Here is a 17,126-nt window from a genome sequence, read left to right on the forward strand (position 1 = left end):
CAGATAGTCTCTAATCTCAAATTGATTGCTTTGCTGTCATTTAAAATCAGCTATATGATAAAATTACATTTGAATTTTAAAAATTAAACAATGTTTTGTGGGAAATTTACGCTAAAGGTTGAATTAAGTTATGATTATATAATATTTTGTACGAGATTAACGCAATCATTTAAAAATGGCAGCCGACTGTCAAGGTCGGTTGTCGCCGATCTCACCAGAAATCCTTGACGATGAAGCTTTAGATCCAAGAATTCATGTAAATTAACCAGCATAAACGTTCTCTATATAGTTACTTTTAATATTATAAGACAGTTGTTGAAATCACTGTAAACAATAATTTATAACACGCATCCCCCCCTTTTTTCTATAGTAGACCAAGGATTTGTATAGTGATCTCACTATACAAATCCTTGAGTAAACTATAACATGTATCATATCAGATATCTTTCTGTATCTGTATTTCAATCAATGACATCATTGAAGGATGAGAAAGTAATTCTTGATTATATGATATAATTAATTGTTGTGAGTTATCCTCTTCCCACATTTGTCCCAGCATACAAAATATATACATGTAAAATATGAAAATTGGTAGCAAGTTGAACTTAAATTAGGTATCAGGTTCCTCCCTCCCAATACTCCTTTTTGCCATTTGGAAATCTGCCCTGGTTGACCAAAGAATCTGCCCCGCTTGAACTATTGACATCATACTACAATCACTTTTCCATTGTGGCGTATGGCGTCACATATTTTGTATTATGATGTCAAAATTTAATGGGAATCTTTGTGATGTCCAGCTATGGGAACACATAACGATAGGATGTTTACACTTTCACACGCTACACGTTTGCCCCATAGGTCCGTTCACAGTACAATGTATATATGTTCATGATGTTCGCACAAAAAGTTTGTATGGAAATTTTAATACTAAAAACATGAAAAATGACAACACTAAAAAAGAAAGGATTTTATAAGAAACTATGAGAGAAATATTCATAGTAATACAAATGCACTAACCAAAACATGATTAAGATTTATTCAACACAAAAAACATTGTCAGGATGTCAGTACACTACATGCATGATATGTATATATATATATATATATATATTAAAAATTAAATACACAAAAAGAGTTTTAAAAGCAGCATTGTCTAGCGCTTTCATCCATCTTGGGACTTTTCAAGACTATGAACGTCGTTATGGGGAACACATTAGTATTATGACGTAACGTCATTGTTCGTAACATATTAGTAGTATGACGCGACGTTATTGTTCATGTAACTACTAAGCATTAAGCTTGGCGTCAAACACTTTTATGAATTTTCTCTCTAGTTCTTTACGGTATTCTTCTGTTGGTTCCGTACATTTGAAGAACGGGAAAATTTTGAATTTTCCTCCCGCACAAATGTCTAAATGTTCGCTCAACGGAATTTGTCTGTACTCGGGTTGCTGTATTTGCTGTTTATGGATCCTGACCCGTTCACACACACTATTTCCTGTTTGACCTATGTAATTTTCTTTACAGTTGACACATGTTATACAATAGAGTAAATTTTCTGATTTGCAAGTCATGTTTGCGTTTACTGTAAATTTCTTACCGTTTTTGAAATATTTCGTACTACCGATTTCAAAGTAATTATAATTGCTGCTTTTAAAACTCTTTTTGTGTATTTAATTTTTAATATATAATTCTGTACACTGCTTGAAAAGAAACTTGTTTTGTATACATATATATATATATATCATGACTATATTTTGAAACAATGGAACAACTATATATTTATAGCAATTCTACACAGGTACTTGTCTCTGAACACAAAATCCTACTAACTTACCTTAATATTCAGGTTAAAAAATTTTTTTAGAGACATGTGCTTGTATAATTATCTAAAGAAAAACATGATTAAAGATTTATATACATTGTATATGTAGGACTCTAAAGTGCGATGGTCACGCTAAAGTGCGATGGTCTACGCTAAAGAACGATGCTTCCATACGCTAAAGTGCGTTTGTCCGGGAAAATATAGACGTAAAAACGTAGTTTGTTTATGACATTAACAGTCGTTTATACAAACTAAATATTACACATGCTGGAAGATAAATTACAAATATTTTATTAACACCTTTAAAACCAAATGTCAATGACTGAATTTATATTAATCTGACCGTGCTTTGTCAGCTGAGGCAAATCTGTTTGTTTTTCTTAACTTGTATCCTGCATTTTACTACTAGATACAAAATAATATTCTGCTTTTGTTGCTAGTTGAAAGGGAACAAATACATTTGAATCATTGTTTATGTTGTAGATTACTAAAGCAGTTCCTGTTTTAAATGATTGTTGATTTTATTGGAAAGTAACGTCGATAAAATAAGTACTTGTTTTCATTAGTAAATTATAATTTGATTTAGTCGTCAGTCGGCTAAAACATTAGTTTGTATATGGAAGGAAAATAATAATACATTTATGTTAGTGTGGTGATTATGAAAAAGATGAAAAATCAGCAATATTCTGACAATAATCTAATTGTGTATTTGTAATTTACAATTACGACTATATGAGGAGGTGTTCTGTTAGTGATAGACTGTGTGAAAGGCAATCTACACAACTTTCATTTGTAAAAAGACTATTTTTTAACCTCCATGTTTTAATCCCTTGAATCTTACCCTTTATGTCCATCGCACTTTAGCGTGATATACCATCGTACTTGAGTGTACAAACAACCATCACACTTTAGCGTGAGACACCATCATACTTAGCGTAGACCATCACACTTCAGGGAGACCATGGCATTTTAGAGTACCATCATACTTTAGAGTCCTACATATATTCAACACAAATAATATTTTCAGAATGGACAGAATGTCTATATATATAGTATTATGAAACAATGAAAAACAAATATTTATAGCACTACACTACTCAAAACTTGATTATCTATACTATTAAACGAGAAGACCTCATTTTGGGTGTCGCTTCTCTTTTTTCCACAATAAATTAATCAACACGCCTCTGTGTCCTATAGGTACAGTGCATAGTCGCATTTGTTATCCATTCATATGATTATTCAGATTGAGTTATTTTGGGAGAAAAACGAGAAAAAAGGCATCCGGATAATGTCCCGTCATTGGACGAAATTTTAAGTCAGATTAGACTTCCGGTTTGTGTTTTTCTGTATACTTTGAACAAACATATACAAAGAATAAAGTGTATTTTCAGAATTCTATCTGCTATCATTTTCAAGTTTACTATCTACGGCGGTCACAGAGTTTATTAAATAGAGAGAGTCTGTATACCATATCAATGACCACCATGGATCGATTAGTAAACTTAGAATTTACTATCTACGGCGGTCACAGAGTTTATTAAATAGAGAGAGTCTGTATACTCACGTGTGTATACTATACCAATGACCACCATGAATCGATTAGTAAACTTAGAATTGAAAGTAAATACACTATATTTATATAGTTACTGTAATGAATGTTCATAATATACAGATAAGCGCTAAAAATATTCATGGGAACTTTTGATACCTTTTCTAAAATTCTCCAGTCATTAAATCTTTTACAAAATTCATTGATTACAAAAGAAAAAGAAGATGTGGTATGATTGCCATGTTGAGACAACTCTAGATAAGCGCTAAAAATATTCATGTGAACTTTTGATACCTTTTCTAAAATTCTCCAGTCATTAAATCTTTTCATTGATTACAAAAAAAAAGAAGATGTGGTATGATTGCCATGTTGAGACAACTCTCCACAAGAGACTAATATGACACAGAAATTAACAACTATAGGTCACCGTACGACCTTCAACAACGAGCAAAGCCCATACCCCATACTCAGCTTTAAAAGGCCCCGAACTGACAATGTAAAACAATCAGTCAAACCAGAAAACTAGCGGCCTTATTTATGCACAAAACGAAAAACGAATAATATGTAACACATAAACAAACGACAACCACTGAATTACAGGCTCCTTACTTAAATGTTCATAACATACTAAATGTATGTTCATATTGAAATTGATAGAAAACCAAAAATTGGGAATTTTGGAAATAACGACCTATGACTTATGATACTTTTGCTGAAATTCTCCAGTCATTCAATATTTTACAAAATTCTTCCAAAAACACTTTACATACTTTAAACTATGCTCTGAATGACCGCGATTTCGCGGGTGTGTTCTAGTAAAATTATTAAACACACATATACAAAACCAATAAAGAATGTGTAGGATGCAAAAGTGAAAGGGGGCGAACTTGAATGGGAGTGAACAGGTTTTTGGGCCCAGATTTGTTAAACTACTGTATATGGAGTTGTCTCATACCACATCTGTTTCAGAGTAAGCTATTTATAGAGTGATTCTGTGACACTTGAACTATTGAATCACAACAATCACCTTTCCATTGTGGCATCAGATACATGTATCTTCTATTTGTAACATATTACGGTAACCTATCTGATGTCCAGTAATGACAGGCAAATAGCAATAAGGTGTATATGTACATGATAGTTAGCGTTGTATGTGTACATAGACATTTAAAGTTATTTGGAAATCTTCCCTGCTTGACCCAAGAATATATGCTTCTTGAAATTTAAATGTCATTCAGTAATCACTTTTCCTTTAAGGTGATAAATTTCATAATGATTTCAAAATTTTATGGGAACCTGCAGTATTACATGTATGTCTAGTTAAGGCAGATAATAGCACATAAAGTGTATTGGATTCTGTTAGTCTAAATAATTATGACGTCTTGAAAGGCTAAATTAATTTGTTATGTTCTGACATCTTTAGCATATTCAAATACCTCTTTTCCTGATTTAAGGGCCTATATTGAGTATATCAATCATTAAAAAAAATATTAATACTAATTATACTCAAATTAAATGTGTTTTATTTTTTAGGGTGAATTAGAGAGGTTGAATAAGGCATCTGATGATATAAACAAACTGGAACTAGAGTTAGATGTAAGTTCTTTAGATTTCTTTGACCACATGTACATGTACAGTGGTCCATTCCCAGTATAAGTTTTATATTAGAGTTAGTTTGATCCTGCCATTTACAGTCCTTTGAAGAAGAAAGAACATTTAATAATAGCACAAAAACTGGCTCCAGTAAAACCAGATCAATATAAAAAAAAACATTGGTTTTATATCTTTATACTCACAGCAAACTGTTTATTAACAAGATTGTCATTGAAATTTAAAAATTGAATTTATCATCTATGATACTTCTGTCCATAAAATGAAAACATTAAAAAAAAATATGAGCAAAAAGGTACTGTCCAATTGAATGAGAAAATTCAACACTCACAAACATATTAAACCTCTCTACAGTACATTTTTGTCCAAACCTAAGAACCAACTGTCATAAGTGTTGTTTGCTAATGGAATTCAACTAAATCTGGCCATAATATGTGGTCTCACTTGCAAAGATAGTAGCATAAATTTAAAAGAGACAGCTGGCTGTTTAAAATTATAGAAATCAGTAACATCATAGGTAGTTTCATTTTCAGGATGAAAGGGCTGGATTTAGACAAGCATTATCAGATACCACACATAAACTCAATACTCTGGCAAAGAAGCTCGGATCTTGTGTTGAAAAGGCTCGACCATACTATGACCAAAGACATAGAGTTTTGGAGGTAAGATCTTATTGATTTATATTTTTAATAAGATTTTAAGTTTTCATGTTTAAGACCTCAAATGAAAAAAAGACCCTCTTCAAATAAGTTTCAACATAAGTAATTCAATTCATTTAAAACTCACTTCAGGTTTAAGTTATCTTGTCTTTTTCAGAGGCAGAAAAAAAAACAATTACAACAAGTTGTCATACTAATAAAAAAAAATAGCATTTCCCATATAAATTTGATGTTTTGAAATTTGCAGGCTCACTCAGAGGCACAGAAGGTTGCTATTCGTTTTGAACGAGCTTGTAGCATGCATGAGGCAGCCAAGGAGATGGTACAGTTAGCAGAACAAGGATATATGAAAGGAGAAGCTTCTACAGATCCAGCTTGGCAGGAGATGCTTAATCATGCTACCATGAAGGTATATTTCTGCTATAATACTCAATATTTTATTCCTGAAACCAAAGATGAAAATCACAATTACTAATTGCATATGTATTGATTATTCGTTACATACTGATGAATATAGTCAGATATATAAAAAAAAATTAACCCCTGAATCCAATGTGATACCATATTTAGGCTCTCAAAACAATTGCATTTAAAATTCAAAAAAATCTCTTGAGTTGAGAAATATAGTACAATATATTGCAAAGGAACAACACTTGATGAAATGTGTTCTTTGATTTGTTGAGATAGTATATAGGCAACCATCTATATGATGGCACTAGGCGTGTTTGTCTATACCTGTTGATTCCCAAAATGCCAAATCAAATTTAAATGTCATACTTGATTGAGAACTCTGCACTTCTTTGATCAAGTGAATTACATGTTGATTGATAATTATAAAGAAACTGTATAAAATGACTAAGTATTAGAAAAAAAATGTTTTTTCGTAGATATAGAAAGATTTTTTTGATTTACAGGGAGAGTTACCAATTGCAAAGTATACATTAAAATGATTAATTTATTCAAAGATGCACTTTCATAAATTTTGAGAAATCTTTGCAGGAATTTGAAGTGCTGAAGAACCTGCAATTTGAATTTTCAAGATGGTGAAATAATGCTCATTTCAACAACTTGTTTAAGTTGAAGGCAAAAGTCTGGAATTCTGTATGGCCTAAGCTCCTACTTTACACATCATTACACATGGGAAATTTATTGTGTTGTTTAAATGGTCATTTCATTGTTATATTTTGTGATGTATTTTGATTTGGGTTTTAGAACTCCTCCTTTATATACAGATTAGGAATAGTTATAAAGGTTCATACTTTACTTTTTCAGGTTAATGAAGCAGAAAAGGAGAGAAACGAGAGTGAGACAGAACATATGAAAACAATGCATAATTTTCAAGAATCGGATGAAAAATGCCAGAAGTTACAAAAAGAATTAAAGAGAGCAATAACTAAATCTAGGTAAATAAGAAAATTAGCAAAAGTCTATAAGCTAAAGGTCATCCATCTGTATTTGGTGTACATAATGATTGTAAGGTGTACATCTTCATCTCACTTGACTTTATTTGCATGGTTTATTGAACAACGTTAAATTAATTTGTTAAGTTGGTGAATTTAATGATGATAATACTGACCATGAAGTACAAGATGGTGCACTAGAAGATATCCTCCTTTACAATCGAATGAAATTTCCCATAATTCATTTCAATAAAAATAAATGAAATACATTTGTATCAGCTAAACATTTTTCAATAAGTATAAATTTGAATAAATTAAGTTTTAACTAATGATTTTATACACTATGGGTTTCGATGGATTTCCCTTTCCCTTATAGTTTTTAGATTAGATTAAACACAAAATTTGTATCCACAGTTACAATAAATGTTCATGCCCCAGCTACTAGGCAAAAGGGGCATTAAGGTTCACCCTTGTCCATCTGTTTGTCTTTAAAAAAATTCTCCAACTTTAGTATGGCTCAACCAAATGATATGAAAATTATATGCAATGCTAAGATCCAAATTGATTGGCTTCATTTTCACTGTTATCAAGTTATTTTCTTTACAGATGAAAAAAAAATGCTGAATTTGCCTTTTCTGCACTCTAAATTTACTTTGCCTCAACCAAAGGTTATCAAAAATATGCACAATGCTTATTACTCCCAAACACGGATCAAATTCGAATTTGGTAGTACTTAAGCACTTTCACTGTTATCAAGGTTTATCCCTTTTATAAGTGTAAAAATATCTGAATTTGTCGTATATTTACAAGCTGGGCATCTGTTCTTTCCCATGGATGCATTCTTCTTTTATTTATGATATTGATAGTGGCAAATGTATTTTCACAGGCAACCTGTAAATTAATTTTGCTGTTATGACAGAAACAGTTCAAATATTGAAATGACACTAAAACAATTTCCAATGCTTTTATCAATTAATGACCAGAAGATAAGTTTTCAATATAGAAAAATATCTAATTTATTAATGTTTGTTTTTACTGATTATTGCTTTGTTTTGCATAAAAGAAAAATACATATTCTAAAAGGGAAAAAACATTTAAAGAAAAAATAATTAGCATCCCTTCATACACCATTTATCAATTTGTATAATGATGGCCTTAACATGGTAAGATCTGTATGTTTATTCAAGATTTTGTTAATGTCACAAGTTTCAATTTTCAAATCTCAAAGAAGTTTTCAAAATATATTTTATTATAATGATTATATATAAATCATTTACACGAGCACAAAAAGCCAGCATGTTGTGGCAATATGGTATTAAACACAAACAATGAGTTTGCCATTTTTGCCCCTTTCTAGCCTGAGGACACAAACTCACTTCCTACAACTAGGGGACATAACCAACAGATATCAGTTAACTTTGTTGTAAGTATCAACTCAGCATGAACCATGTAAATGATACCTACCTCATATGTTGTTTCTGGCTTGTATCTACTGATATAGACTACAGTTGTCATCACTGAAATAAACTAATACTATAATGCTTTCTACATTTTAACGCTTCAACTGACAAGTCTTTCCGAGTAGCATTTTATATTTTGAAGACTTTTTGAAACCATGTGTAAAATATTTAAAAATTTTCTGACAGCTTAGTTCGATTAGATTTTTTCCCCTATTATATACAATTAAACAATATCCATGAGAAAAAGCGAATATTTGTGTGTCAGAAATACACATTATCATTATAAGTTTTTATCTCTTGTCAATTAGTAAAGTAGTCTGAAAAAGTAAAAATAAACATTTATTTCTTGTCATAGTAAATACTTTATATTTATAGCATTAATTTAAATATCAATATAAACATGTTGTACTATAGATCTAGAGAGTAATATATATAATTAAGTTCTGTTTTGTTTGTTTTTAGACCATATTTTGAGCTGAAAGCTGCAGTAAATCAACAAATGGAGGTAATTGACCGTGCTTATGTCTTAGAGAAATATAGAATCATATCTCCCTCACATACCTGTAATGTTCCAGACCATAATAGACACTTATCTAATACCTCTTAATTGCCTTTTATATCATCACTCATTATATATTATATCAATATTCAACAAATGCAATATTTATAAAAAAGAAAAGTATTACATTTATATAGCAATAGAGAATGAAAGAAAAGATAATTTCACATATAAGGCACCAATTATTCATCTTTTCAGCATGCTTTTTTCATCCTTAGGACAAGAATTTAGAAATTTAGAAGAAGAAAATGTAAATGTGTTACATAAAGATCATTGATACAGCAACCTATGTACCACACACACTATAGATTAAACAAACTCTGTTACTCATACACTTCACAGAATTTGAATATTTTTGTGTGCTTGACATGTATGTTCATGTATGGACATTTGTGTATTGTTGAAGATTGTATGGTGACAAAAAAAACCAAACAAATACAGAACAATAACACAGACATATTACAACAGCAATTTATGTTACTTCACCAAAAAATATGATGTCTGTGATTAACCTAATCAACAGCAGTGTGATGTGCATATTCAAATTAAGCAAGCATACAAATCAACCAAGAAAGAAAAGAAAAAAATAAACTGATTAAATTGAGTAAAATGTCCTAATTCAATGTTCATTTATAAATTATAGGATAACAAGAGGGCAATCAAGATATTGGAGGAAGATGTCCACTCTGCCAAAGTCATGTACTCTGAAGCTTTAAGGAATTTGGAAAAGATAAGTGACAGCATACATCAGCAGAGAATAGAAAAACAACAACAAATAGAACTTGGAGAAAGAGGTGCTGGGGTAGGGTCAGAAACACCCTCACCACCCCCAGTTCGTCAGAAGGACAAAAGTTCAATAGACGGTCAGAATGATGTCAGTATTAACTCAGAAGAGTACAGTTCTAATAGACCATTATCAGGGTACCAACCTAACCAGTACTCACTGCCATCAGTTATTCATGAGTCTGTAGAAAGATCCAGGAACCAGAGCTATAGAACTGCAATAGAACATAGAACCAGTATAAAAGAACAGGACGAATTTCCTGTTCCAAGTTTGGAATCAGAATACATGTCTCTACCAAAAACAACAGAATATAGTAAAAATGATAGAGATACCATATCTACCTCAGTAAGGCAAAGAGAACTTGATAGGACAAAAAGAAATAGTGCTATTCGTGGAAGTGTTTCATCTGAAACTGGTTCTCAAGAACAGGAGAGATCCCCTTCAAGATCACGAAAGAGTAATAAACTGAAAGGTGGACTTATTTTACGTATTGATAGTGCAATGGACCCCTTAGCTCAGAAATACCAGACTGAGGACATACAGCCAACACGTAAAAGAGAGAAATCCCAAAAGAGTTTACATAGATCTCAGGCAAAGTCAGGATATATTCAAGAAAATAGATCTCTACCAATAACTCCCACTCAATCAAATGCATTTTGCCCACCTAGAAGTTCCCCTAGTCATTCTAGTCTGTCGTCTGCTCTTTCTCTCCCAGAAGAGGACAGATCAGATGCTGAAAGTATAGCTAGTACAGGACCCATGCTGGACGATGATCAGGTTGAATTACTTACAATGGAGTTTTCAGAAGAAGTTTTTGATGAGGAAGAGGCTAAATCTAAAAGACTAGAACGACGTGATTCTCAGCACCTTAATCTACCATCTAAATTATCGTATTTGGAAAAATATATACGCCAAACATCTCATGACAATCTTGATAAGTCAAAAATTGATGATACAGAAGATTCAATAGAAGATTCAACAGTCCAAATAACGGAGAAATTGTCAAGTATTAATCTAGAGGAAGGACCAGTTACAACGATAGACAAAACACTGACAGATGATAGTATAGATGAGATAGTTGACACACGGGAAGATAGGAATTCAGATTAGTTTTTAGTATCTGTATAGTGGTATATGTGTTCATTGGTATGTCATGTCAGATTTAGTTGTGATATTATTGTTGGTATATATGTACATGTTATACATGTTATTTATGTATCTGTTTCTGTAGGAAAATTGATCTGGTGCTTGCTTTTATCTAAATCTACATTCTTTATTAATAATGTACAAGATAATATGATTTTCCATATTTTTCATTATGCTGGAGAAAGATTTTTTTTTAAATGCTGCCTTACTTAAATAATTGTTCAATTAGTATCCAGTTTTTATGAAGTAAGTCAAAATATTGTCCCATTTTAATCCTATTTGACAGCTTCCAAGAAAAATATTTAGACTTTGGCAGTCAAGTTTGCATAATGAAGCTTATCCCAATGATGAATGCAACCATGCTGTATCCATGGTTTCTTGGTTCTTGACTGCAATCAGGGAGATATCTCACAACCTCAAGTTACTTGTTTGACCTTCATCTCACATTTAGACTTACAAAAAAATGTAGGCAACAGAGAAGGTTGTCTTGTACAATGACCAATCACAAGTAGAAATGGTAGTTGTATCTAAATTTCAAGTGTTATACTTATAGCAAAAAGGTTGCTGTAACGATCAAAAAATGGATTAATGTTTATTATAGTTTAATATCTTTGTTTTCAGCAGCCTAGAATTGTATTGCTTATACATGTGTATCTAAATTTGTGAAATGGCTAAAGTTCAAACAGGATTTTGAAAAGCATGTGTTTCACATAAATGGTTTTTGTCTGTTGACTGCTTGCCATAATTTATCTGCATAATAATATTTGGTAAAATACATAATTTATTTAACAATAGAAATAGGTTCAGATACATAGGTTGTATTTTATTTCTTATATCGTGAACATGTCAGTTGTGTTGTTTTAAGAAAATGTTTTTATCTGAACATCAAAGTTTTTTAATTAAATGGCCTGACCAAAGTGTTAATTTTAACTGTTGTATGTCTTTGCTTCATCTCTGTCTAATTTCTGTTTTTAAAATGGGGATTTCAGTTAGACCCAAATATGGGAATGATCATTTATATGATGGCAATGGGTAAAAGACTAAAAGTTTACTTCAGGTGTTTCTTTCTTTTATTCAGAAGTAATTTAATATATACTTTCTTAAATGGATAGATGTTGAAGATGATTGACAGGTAGAATTCTCATGATTTACTAAAGCAATCAGCTGATTTCATTGGTTACTCAAGTTTCCTCTATTACAAATTGTGACTTCCATAAAATTGTAGATTGTTGATAAATTTATAATACTTTTATACTCCATCATTCTATAGAGTTGCTAACTTGTTGTAAGAGAATTTCGAAGCTTAAGGCTTAATTGACTATGTTTTAAGCATAAATTTTGACTTCAGGTATAGTTTGCAAATTGCTATGAATAACTCCTCATGAAATTTTTGATGATTTGCAATAAATTTGTATTCTGTTATAAGATAATTCAAAACAAGCTTCCACCCTAAAACAAAATTGTCTTAACAAGTAGACTTAACTGAATTATGTATCATGTAGTTCATTTGATTTGATTGAAAAGAAATAATGGAAAGCACTTAAGGTGGTACCCAACACTTTCACTAAAATTAATTTGGCTCGTTTAATTTTCATAAATTTTTGTCAACGTATTTACTTTCAAAAATTTTGAACCAACGGTTTTGTCAGAAAAATTACACTGGTTATATAGCAGTTTGACAAACACCAATTTTGATCATTGAGAAGCTTAATATTCCCTTTACAACACAACGTAATTAAAACATTAAGCTGACTTTACAGAGTTATCTCCCTGTAGTGTTAGGTACCACCTTAATACAGTAAATGATAAAGTTTGGCAGAACTTTTACTCATTAAAACATGTCCATTATGATTATAAAATTGATATTACCGTTATCTTTATAATGCAGCAAGGCAAGTATGGTTTAAATATATATTTTTTTTTTTACATATTTATCAAAATACTTTATAACAAATCAAAATTAGTTCAACTACTTATATTGTTTTTTATGACACTAGACTTGTTTTTATAAATGGCACTTTCATTGGTTTGTTACTTTTCACATATTTTACTGTACTGAACATCTGTGTGCTATTGTTTATATATTTTGTGTGTAATTTACTGTTTATTGACATGACATTTATAAACTTTATTATTTCTTAGTTTATTATTAGTCATTTTTTTTTAAATCATTTCTTTGATTTTGTTATAGTATTTTTATTCAAACTTGCAATAATTACTTAAGGATTAAATCGTTGGTGTCGTAGTTTTTCCAAACATGCCATTGTTAAAATGAAAAAGAAAGTTATGCATTTTGCTTTTCTGCCTTTTAATGGAGAAATCATGGAACCTCTCCTCAGGCAAGAAGAAACTATTTACCTGACTTGAAAAAGTACACTTTGAAAAAAATATGAATTAAACAGCTGATGTAAACAGTCACAAACAAGTCTTCAGAGAAAAGTTGTCTGATAATTCTGCTGAATCATGTCCTAATGATGTCATTCATTGCTTAGTCATCTCAACATTTAAATAAAAAGAGATGAGACAGCACCTAACAACAACAAAAACCAAAAGAGTTCTAGAGGGCAACATACAGTCCTTAACACTCATATGTTAAGCCCTCAATATTGTCCTCACAATGTGAACACAATTAACAGAAGCAAGCAAGTCATCAAATCTGCCGGTATATTTCTGGATATACCTCCATCTAGGAGGGCTAACAGTGACAAACAATTGACAGTAAAAAATGAAAACTTCATTATACACTTTATGACCAAAGAGGACATGAACAATACACTCAAAGTTTTCTTATAAGTAGTTTAACAAAGATTTTTAATTTATCAATTTCCCATTATCATAAACACTTGGTGTATGTGCTTGATGTGCACAAACAAAAAAGAAACCAACAGCATTTACATATAAATGCAAATATACAGGACTTTCATTCAAATTCATGATAAATAATAAAGCAAAAAGACACAATTACCATGAAGCATTGTTTAATGTCATCTTAGATCTGTTGCATTCTTTCTTATACAGTATCTATTCCATGTATTAGAGAAATAGTACTAAGCAGGAGAAATATTTAAAAAAAAAAAAATTGTATAAATCTTTGAATTTATACTCTAAATAACAAAATATCATGATATTACATTCAGTACATAATTTACTTGCTTCAGTGTCAATTTTGTTTCACTCATTACCAAGCTTCAATTAGGGAACATATTTTATATTTTAAACCCCCAGTACGTTGTTATTTAGGTTTATTAGTTTTTCCCTAGACAAGATTACTTTAAAAAAAAATGTAAACTGATTTTTACTTGCCAATTTTAACCTATTTTGAGTATTGTGAAGTACTCAGATCTTCTGTTATTTTTCAATTTCAAATAGTGTGAAAGAGAATTCAAAATATGAGGGTACAAATTCATATCATAATTGAAAGATTTAAGAACAGTTAAAAATGTCAATTGTACAATAAAGTCGCCCATAGAGTGGGGTGCTCATTTATTTTCCATGTTTTATTTTCATGTTCAGGTCTTTAAACTGATATTTCTATATGAAGATAACATCAAAAGCAAAACATTCTTAGCTTGAAAACGTGTTACTTTGAAGAAAAAAATCATTAGATAAAAGGCTATTGAAATTTCCTGATATTTTGTGAAAGGGGGACACATATTCGCCGTTTTTACTCATCTATTTAAAACCAAATAACTGCAGCTTTAAACAATATTTATCAAATCAATTTCATTATAAATGAATAGAAGAGATTTCAAAGGTGTAAAGAACTGAAATTTTGGGCAACCAGTCAAAGAATTACTAAGAAATACTTCTTTGAAATCGTGTTTTTCATTCAGGAAATTGACCGAAAATCATAGTCCGTTTTTTGGTCCTTTGTGGTTAGTGCCGAAATTTTGTCCAACTTTAAAAACATAATCATATTTGTTATAAAAATATAATTTACCTGCATATTTCTTCCATTTCACCCATCCTTAGAAGTTTTTGCATCCTCAAAATCATAAAAGGGCGAATATGTGCACCCCACTCTATCATTTTTCTCATTTTTTCAGTAAATATTGTTAAAATATATAAGTCAGATGGCAGTTGAACTTTATTAATGTTCTGTTGTATCAGAGATTGATTGTTTCAAATAAACCATGAAGATAAAAAGTAGATTGTTTGTTCCTGAATAAAGGCAACAGTAGTATACCGCTGTTCGAAGTTCATGAATCGATTGAGAAAAAAACAAATCCGGGTTACAAACTAAAACTGAGGGAAGCCCATCAAATACAAGAGGAGAACTACAACACAACAGAAACACAACATTAAAATGTAACCAATGTGACATGAAACTCATAATAATGTACCTCCTTTTTGTACGAGTAGCATACTTAAAAACAAAAGTTTAACACAGATCTGTATTCATTCATTCAATGAAATTTACTATATATCAAACAACCATTGTTTTGATTGTTTTTTTTTTATTGTTTTTTACAATTTCCAAAAAGCACATAGATCTTTTAGGGTTCATTTCTTTATGTGAAGGTAATGTCGGAATAGTTACATTAGTATCAGTCTATACTCATCTGATAACTAATCTACAAAATTGAGTCATAAGGAGGCTGTTTCTGTGAATTTAAAAGGCAGGAATTTATGAATACATGTATATGAATATTGAAAACAACATATTGAAATATATGTGAATATTAATTAAGTATTTGATTCATTTAAAAGCATACTTATGAAAAAAGAATGCATTATTGGGATTAACAAACCGACTCAAATTAATAAAGGTATGTTAAAAATCAATGTCAATATTTACTGACCAGTTATAGGAAGAAGTCACTTGTAACAGTTTAATATTGTTGAAACAAAAAGTAACATATGTAATGGACCATGATACTTTTGATGTCACCTTGGATGTGCTCTATCAGTCTTTTTGCACCAAAAAGTCCTTTATAAAAAAAATCACTGATGACTATATATGTAACGTTTTTCAACACTAGAAATGAACATTTGCATATTATACCCTCTACAAACAAAGTTTAGGGGTATATGGAAATACGCTTGTCCGTCTGTCTGTGCGTCCATACTGCTTTGTGTCAGCTGCATACCATTTGTGACCTTGAAGATCATTCATCACTATGATAGTAAAATTGTGTCCAGTGCGTAACAGTTGTAATAAAGAACTTAATTTAACTAGACATGGTATGTGGATACATTATGGGAAGTGTGTGTGAACCATACAGAATCAGGTCTCTGTGAACATAAATTTACCTTTGCCATTACGATAGAAAAATCATAAATTCTTTATTTTAATTCTTATTTTGACAAACCTGTATTTGAAAAAATTATCTTGATGAGTACATTAGCTATTTGAAGAAAGGAACATGGAAAGAAGGATAACATGCGTACATTTCCGAGACATTTGTTTTTTTTTTAAATTTTTATGTGTTTTTGATAGGATTTTTTTCATTGTATTCCTCTAAAAAGTAAAATCGCAAAAATACCAAACTCCGTGGAAAATTCAAAGCGGAAAGTCCCTTGCCAAATAGCTAAACCGAAAGTTCAAACACATTAAAAGAATGTATAAAAATTGTCATATTCATGACTTGGTGCTGGCATTTTCTTTGTAGAAAATGGTGGATTAAACCTGGTGTTTTAGCTATATATCTAAACTTTGCACTTGTATGACAGTCGTATCAATAAACTCATCATAGATACCAGGACTAAATTTTGTATATACGCCAGACGCATGTTTCGTCTACAAAAGACTCATCAGTGACGCTCGAATCCAAAAAAGTTAAAAAGGCCAAATAAATTACATTATATTGACAACGATGTGTGAACAAAACTTTTTTTTTTAAATGGTTAAAATGTCACAGAAAGGGGTAAAGCATTCAGCATTGTGCTATAATCTAAATCACTATACAAAGAAACAAATATGTAACAAAGAAACACAAAAAGGCATAAAGACAAAGCACATTAGTAAAATCGAAAGAAAATAATACAAAAATCTACCATAGCACAATAACACAATGACGGCATGTATATGTACAGAGCCACGTCATATGTAAAAAAGAAACACAAAAAGGCATATAGACACAGTACAAATACCAAAAATGAAAGACCATGAAAACAAAAAAGTATCAAA

At 30.8% G+C, this 17,126-nt stretch overlaps 1 protein-coding gene across 4 annotated transcripts; it reads left to right on the forward strand.

Annotated features, from left to right (window-relative positions):
* Window positions 1-127: 127 nt before the first annotated feature.
* Window positions 128-15,142, forward strand: LOC139513024 (SH3 domain-binding protein 5-like). Of its 4 annotated transcripts, XR_011662373.1 has the most exons (9): window positions 128-256; window positions 4,911-4,973; window positions 5,522-5,650; window positions 5,895-6,056; window positions 6,920-7,050; window positions 8,405-8,470; window positions 8,970-9,012; window positions 9,710-12,541; window positions 12,796-15,142. XR_011662373.1 is itself a non-coding variant. In XM_071301104.1 (8 exons), the coding sequence occupies exons 1-8, from the start codon at window positions 176-178 to the stop codon at window positions 10,958-10,960; spliced, it is 1,926 nt and encodes a 641-aa protein (XP_071157205.1). In that variant the 5' UTR covers window positions 128-175; the 3' UTR covers window positions 10,961-13,140. The 4 variants fall into 4 exon arrangements, 2 of the variants coding, with proteins under 2 accessions (XP_071157205.1, XP_071157206.1); XR_011662374.1 differs by lacking the exon at window positions 8,405-8,470; XM_071301104.1 differs by having other exon boundaries at window positions 9,710-13,140.
* Window positions 15,143-17,126: the final 1,984 nt, after the last annotated feature.

This window comes from Mytilus edulis, chromosome 2, assembly GCF_963676685.1.
Source record: "Mytilus edulis chromosome 2, xbMytEdul2.2, whole genome shotgun sequence".
NCBI classification, from domain to species: Eukaryota; Metazoa; Mollusca; class Bivalvia; order Mytilida; family Mytilidae; genus Mytilus; species Mytilus edulis.

Bases quoted from the DNA above. Each gene is read 5' to 3' on its own strand.
- LOC139513024 (XM_071301104.1), top strand. From the start codon at position 176: ATGGCAGCCGACTGTCAAGGTCGGTTGTCGCCGATCTCACCAGAAATC. The intron at 257-4,910 runs GTAAATTAACCA...TTTATTTTTTAG, and splicing joins CTTTAGATCCAAGAATTCAT to GGTGAATTAGAGAGGTTGAA. The intron at 8,471-8,969 runs GTAAGTATCAAC...GTTTGTTTTTAG, and splicing joins AGATATCAGTTAACTTTGTT to ACCATATTTTGAGCTGAAAG.